Consider the following 7,500-nt stretch of genomic DNA (forward strand, 5'->3'; position numbering starts at 1 on the left):
CACACACACACACATATACATATGTATGTAGATAGACATACACACATACACACACACACACACACACACACACACACATACACACACACACATATGTGTATATATATATATAGATATATAGCTAGATAGATATATAGAAAGATAGGTAGATAGATAGATAGATAGATAGATAGATAGATAGACAGACAGACAGATAGATAGATAGATGCATGTATGTCTGTGTGTGTGCATGTGTGTCTGTATGCGTTGGTGATGACTATAAAAAGATAATCCCTCGGGGAAAGAATCTGAGGTTAGGAAAATAATAGCCAAGAATAGGTGAGCAGGAAAAAACAGAGAAATCAATAACTGGAGAAATTAAAGAAACAAAAAAAAAAAAAAAGATCGGAGCCAAAACCCCAGTCAGGAAACCGACATAGGATCGAGACGCGTGAACTGCCGAAAACCCTCACTGTGTTTACTAGTTCGGCCTGACCATCGCCGTAAGTCGAAATCCTTGTGAATTTTTCACTCCTCTGCTTATCTTATCTTATCCGTAGGATATATGTTGCTGTATTAATGATCTTCAGGCTTGCATGGATAATTCTGCACAGTTGATAAGGGTGTTTGATACCTGGCTTATTGGTATTTAGAGGATTTTTGGAAGATTCTCTCATACATGATGAAATTGCTCCAATGATGTGCAAGGTCATTATCCTTTCCTTAACATTATCATAACTTCATATAATCACAGAGAGAAAATATCAGACATAGGGAGACAGACTAAGAGTTTTTATATTGATATTCTGACCAGAGTGATTCTCAAATCTTCAATAAAGTTGGATGAAGTCCCACAAGGGAAGGGATGCCAGTTTGGCCATTTTCGTTCGTATTTTTTTTCCCCTCTAAGGCGTAAAATTGTGTATCAGTTATCAGGTAAATATATCTGTAGTTTTAAGAAAATTAGAGAAAGGTTAGATAACCTTTCTCTAGATTTGCTTCTGGTTAAAATAAATGGGATGATTGTATCTTTGGGAGATTTAAAACATTATTGATTAGATATAGTTAGGGTGATATTATAAGGTCATATTTGTAATTTGTGGTTGAGAGAATGAATTATAGTTGAAAATGTGTCTTTCCCCTTGTTTTTCCCATTGGTGATGACAAAGAAAAGCCTGAAATAGACAAGTTTGGGTGGAAAATCTTTGTTCAGTAAACTCTTGATACTTAAATATTTATAATTTGATGGAACATTTATCTTGCTTAGTAATGAAATTCTGCTTATTGGTTTGCTGGAAAAAAATATTTTACAGGTATCAAGAAATAAGGCAAATAAGAATCAAATAGCCTTGATTCTGTAAGAAATAGATATAGGAAAGGTAAATTAATATTTCATTTGATCTTACATGTATAGATGCAAGATGGGGATAAAAGTAAAAGCTAAATATTGTAGAACTTGTTACAACCTCAGTCAGGAAACCGACATAGGATCGAGACGCGTGAACTGCCGAAACCCTCATTGTGTTTACTGGTTCGGTCTTAACATCGCCGTAAGTCGAAATCCTTGTGAATTTTTCACTCCTCTGCTAATCTTATCTTTTCCGTAGGCTATATGTTGCTGTATTTATGATCGTCAGGCTTGCATGGATAATTCTGCACAGTTGATAAGGGTGCTTGATACCTGGCTTATTGGTATTTAGAGGATTTTTGGAAGATTCTCTCAATCATGATGATATTATAAGGTCATATTTGTTATTTGTGGTTGAGAGAATGAATTATAGTTGAATATATGTCTTTCCCCTTGTTTTTCCCATTGGTGATGACAAAGAAAAGCCTGAAATAGACAAGTTTGGGTGGAAAATCATTTGTTCAGTAAACTCTTGATACTTAAATATTTATAATTTGATGTAACATTTATCATATCTTGCTTAGTAATGAAATTCTGCTTTTTTGTTTGCTGGAAAAAAATATTTTACAGGTATCAAGAAATAAGGCAAATAAGAATCAAATAGCCTTGATTATGTATGAAATATATATAGGAAAGGTAAATTAATATTTCATCTGGTCTTATATGAATGGATGCAAGATGGGAATATAAGTAAAAGCTAAATATTGTAGCACTTGTTACTAAGGATCCAATAAATGAATCTATTTCTTTATTATTTTCTCCAAAGATAATGATGTGAGGGTGTGAAAAGAAAGAGTCCATCCACTTACTAAGGGAACAGTTAAAGAATCTCCTACAGGAAATTAATAAAGAATCTTGTTAGAGCTAGAGGAGTAGAATTGAACTTTATGCTTACTTGTTTACCAGAACTCTGGCATAGCTTAGTGTTCTTATATAATGTATGTTTGGGAAGGGTCCAGTTTCATCCAGCCGTCTTTTATACAGAAAATAATATATGCAAACTATAGAGCAAATCAATCTAAGAAACTTATTTTCTATGTACTTCCGTCGCAACTTATGAAGTTATTAGACACGGAAGTGTCTGAGAGCACGAAATGAAAAAGGAAGAAAACGATGCAATACTTATTGTGGTATAATATATAGGTTGAAGTTTGTTATCCTTTGCTGGAATGTAAAGTGCAGTGGCTGCAGTGACCGCTTGTGTGATATTACTAAGTTCGACTTATTATTGTTTATTATAGACCATCCCAAATCACAGCAAGTGTCAAGGGGATTTAGACAGAACATAGCTAATATGAAATTAAAAAAATAAAAACTTTTGGGAAAGCTATTTCAGGTGTATTAGTAGCAATTACAGTCTAGTCTACCAAGATATCAGTTTCTTGGACCAACAGTCCCTCCAAGCTGAGTTGGGAAGTCATCTAGGACCAATCTGACAGCTATTATTTATGTAATAATAAATAGGTTTTAGAAAAGGTTTATGGATGCATTAAGTAAATAGAAAATAATATTTTTCTAGGGGATAAAAAGTTGCTGTCGTTGGTATAAAAAATAGTCAATAAACACAAATGGCAAGTCTCATGAATAAAGAAAAGAGATCACAGAAAGCACCGATTACAGCCTAAGCCCACTTGGTACTCCTGAAGTTTCAGCTCTATCTTGCCGTGCATACTGAGGTTAAAACAAAGTTTGACGAGGGGTGTTGGGGCAGAAATCCCATCAACCCTCCACTTGGGCAACATCCTAGGGCCAAACTCTCACATAGCAACTTAAATTATTGGAACATTTCAACATGGATTTGGGGGACTTAGTCTCTGGTGAGTGCATTCGTGTTGTAAAGCATTACTTTAGAAGGATTTAGTTCAGGTCAAAGTTCACGTAAAAAGTGCATTTCATGTTCTTAGTTGCTTTAATTATATAAATTTGGGAGGACTATATGTTTCAAGTGCATAGAGGCTTTTTGTGTGTGTGTGTGTGTGTGTGTGTGTGTGTGTGTGTGTGTGTGTGTGTGTGTGTGTGTGTGTGTGTGTGTGTGTGTGTGTGTGTGTGTGTGTGTGTGTGTGTGTGTGTGTGTGTGTGTGTGTGTGTGTGTGTTTAGATATGCCCTGGTGAAATGGGATGGGTTTAATGTACCCAAGGGTGTTGTGTGCCTTCAAATATGATGTTTGTCTGAATTTTAAATGTGCATCATAAATGCATGACCAGATCAACTGAAGATTTGCTGTGAACTGTAATAAAAAGCATGCATCTAGAGTCCAAACAATATTGTAATTTTTTTTTATACTATTACTATTACATCTGACAAGGTCTCTCTTGTCAGAATATAAATGTTGGAGATTTGTTGCCTGTTGATGGAGTACTGACAGGCGCAAAGGTATCTCCAGTTGGTGTAAGGCATCAAGCAGATGTGTAGGTATCTTCTAGACATTTATCATATTTTAGATTACATTTATCTAAGATTACATTTAACTTTTAATGTTCACAGGAAAAAAATAAAAAGCAATCACAATGGGGGATGACAACAAAGATGAGGAGCGTGTGTATGGTGGCTGTGAAGGCCCTGATGCCATGTATGTAAAGCTGATCTCCTCAGACGGTCATGAATTCATTGTGAAGCGAGATCACGCCCTCACCTCAGGCACTATCAAGGCTATGCTTTCGGGGCCAGGCCAGTTTGCTGAGAATGAAACCAATGAAGTCAACTTCCGAGAGATTCCGTAAGTGAGCTCCCTTGCTGGTTCGGTGTTTTTTTTGTGTTTTTTTTTTCCCTTTTCTTTTTAGATTGTGTTAGTTTCATTGAAAGTTTTGTTTTATTTTTTTTTCTCTGTCTTCTGCTCTGGAACACTTCTCTTCCTCTCTTTCTGTCTGCTCTCCCTCTGTCTTTTTCTTTCTCATTCACTTTTGCCCACCCAACCTACCTACTCTCTTACCACCACCTCCCTCTCCCTCTGTCTCCCACACCCTCTCTCTCACTGTGTAATAGAAATGAAAAAATATGACAGGTCATGGTAGACAAGAATATATATTATGTTGACTGTATTTTGTCCTTGGTAAATTGTCATACCTAGTTATTACTGTCATAAGTAGGGGTTAATAAAGCTGATCAAAGAAAAATGAAAGTAGAAATCACAAAGATAATACTGTCATGTTAAAATTGAAAACTTATGTAATTGAAAGAAGTGGTAATCAGCATCTTACAGTAGTGACAACATGGTAATAACAGTGATAGTAACCAATATTGAAAGTAATGATTATCATCTTAATGTTCACAAGTGTAAATTAAAATTTGAAGTTATAAATAGGAATATAATAATGACTGGTGTTTATACTAAACTTTGCACTAAGTAGCAATATAATTGGTTTTCCATCTTGTTCCAACAGGTCACATGTGCTGCAGAAGGTGTGCATGTACTTCACATACAAGGTCCGCTACACAAACAGTTCCACAGAGATACCTGAGTTCCCCATTGCTCCCGAGATTGCACTAGAACTTCTCATGGCAGCTAACTTCCTTGACTGCTAATCAGATAGAATTTCTTATAAAAGAAGAAGTTTAATATCTAAGGGAAATAACAAAGGCTATATGTAAATGCAGTTTTGATTCAGCATGTCCTATATTTGTTGTAAGGAAACTCTGATCTGAAGTTAAATTTGGAAGATTGTCAGGTTTTCTCAAATGTATGTGAACACCACCTCACTGTATTATACAGGACAAGTCATAATGGAAATTCAAATTTTCAACAGGCAGAAAAGGACTCTGAAATGCTATAAATAGTGGTGTTAATGGATCACCAGTTAATTTGATCACATGGGATATGAATATTTCATTGAGTGTGTATGCAAGAATTGATGCTATTGATATGACCACTTGATATGTATGCCTAAATAGATGTAAAGTTTTAAGCTATCTTTGTCATTTTTCCAAGCCAGAGTGTGAGTGACCTCAGAATTATTTAGATATTATTAAACCCAAGATGTATGCTGAACATCATCAGTAATTATCCTGTTGTAAATTGATATATTTAACAGAGCCTAACAGTAAAACAAAACTATTATTATTGTTGATGTGTACAATGTAATTCGGAATATTCTTTGCAACTTCATAATGGAAACTTACTAAAATAATATCAAAGAATCTTGGTGTAAATTTTGTTTTTGTGCTTAAGGCTAGCAAGTGTTATACATATGAAAAAATAAGTTTCTTTTTTTTTTTTTTTTTTCCCTTTTTTCAATCTCTGAAATCTTCATAGAGGCAAAACTGACGAAAAAGTGTCAATATTTTCATTTGCATAATTACCTCAAAATGTGAGCAGTGTATATAGCATGCATTTTAAGAAGATTTTTTTTTTTTTGGCACTTTATGACAGTGCTCTGCTACACTGCACATGCTGTAACTTAGAGAATCTTTTGTGTTTTTTTTTTTTTTTTTTTTTTCTTTTAAGGGAAGCTAGTTGTAATAACTGGGTAATACCAGTATATGCCATTTCTGTTGTATTGATCACATTTCAGTGTCAAAGCTGTATTGTAAGCACAGAAATTTTGTATTTATTTATTGCTTTGAAAGTATGTCTATATTTAAACTCCAAAGTAATAGTTATACAATTATTTTCTTTTTCTATATTTTAACTTTGACAAAAAAGATCTTTGTGCTTTCTTTTATCTCTGAGATTGCTTAATGTAAATTTTGTTGTATTTGCAGAAAAGGAAAACAACAATGAAATCCTTTCATGGTTTGCATTTTGATCGTGATATCCTTTTTCATGTATTGATTCGTATTCTCAATAAAATGTTGGTACTATTCCAGTTTATTAACCATTAACCCAGGATTTTATTGTTCTGTCAAGGAATTTTTGAGGAGTTATAAATCAATTATCAATAATTTATTTATTGTTATACTAGGAAATATATATTACTGCTTTTAGTATACATATACTCTGGTACATTTGAACCCAATTTTTTTCCTGTATGTCAGTTGATTTGTGTATGTAATGAATATTAGTACAGATTTCATCATGCATGGGGCCATGGCCAATAACATCATGAAAATGAAAACACTACATATGACAGTTTCAAATAATCCAGTATTACAGTAAAGTTTATTCAGAAAAGTAACAAGTGAGTCCTCAGATCTTGACATATATTTCATATACTTTACAATCTTGCTTGAGTATGTCATTTTAACCCAATGGCACCGGGGGAAATGAACAAAAAATTGGGAAAATGCTGTGCCCATTTTCTATATTTTTTTGTGAAATGTCTGCCCACAGATGGCTCTGCTACTGCTTAGCCACAAAGGAGTCAATTAGTAGACCTTGTGACCATATGTGATTTGAATTGGCGGGAAAGAAATTATTTTTAACTAGTGCTATGAATGTCGATGGTGTTATTTTTATTATAAACATTATAATTATTATAATGTTTTTTAATATTAGTAACAGCAAAATAAGATACCGTAAAATATTTTGTAAATCAAAGAAAAGGGTGACTGGGCGAGACGGGCAGTACTCATAACTGGCTCATTGGTGACTTAGTATAAGTATAGCCATCTTTGTGTAAAAACAATCAAACAAGTACTAACAGTGGGCATAGCACGTGTCTACCCGTCGTACCCATCGGCAAGGGGTTAAGGAGGATATAAATTTTGACTGACAATTTCATTCACATTGGGAACTAATTTATTAAATATTTTTTACAAGAATCTGCATGATATCCAAAACTCTCCACCTGTTTACAGACTTCATAAAATTAAGTAAAAACATAAAAGTTTCAGGATAATTAGTAAACAAAGAAAAGTCAAATATATATATTATGATACAGTTCCAAGGACAGAACCCCCCTAATCCTTTGCCCGTTGTTGTTGTGGGGGGGCTTAGGAGACGAAGACTGAGACCCAATGATGGGGAACTCCCCAACCTTGGGACTCAGCCCTCGACTCAACAAATTTTGCATGGTCTTTTTTTTCCCCCTCCTACTTTTTCCTTTCTGTCCCTTCACCAACCCCTTCTACTATCCACTTCCTAAGGTGTGAGAGCCGTGCTGAAAGGATGAAAGGCTGACTTTGTGCCAGTCCTGAACGGCCTGAGGGAGCCATGGGCACGGTATTCCCCTGCTTT

The 7,500-nt window shown here is 34.6% G+C and overlaps 1 protein-coding gene across 1 annotated transcript; it reads left to right on the top strand.

The window, feature by feature from the left end:
• Window positions 1-392: 392 nt before the first annotated feature.
• Window positions 393-6,185, top strand: LOC125046786 (elongin-C). Its single transcript, XM_047644728.1, has 3 exons — window positions 393-482; window positions 3,873-4,104; window positions 4,769-6,185. Exons 2-3 carry the CDS (start codon window positions 3,896-3,898, stop codon window positions 4,908-4,910), a joined length of 351 nt encoding a protein of 116 aa, XP_047500684.1. The 5' UTR covers window positions 393-482; window positions 3,873-3,895; the 3' UTR covers window positions 4,911-6,185.
• The last annotated feature ends 1,315 nt before the right edge of the window (window positions 6,186-7,500 follow it).

This window comes from Penaeus chinensis, chromosome 39 (assembly GCF_019202785.1).
Source record: "Penaeus chinensis breed Huanghai No. 1 chromosome 39, ASM1920278v2, whole genome shotgun sequence".
NCBI lineage: Eukaryota > Metazoa > Arthropoda > Malacostraca > Decapoda > Penaeidae > Penaeus > Penaeus chinensis.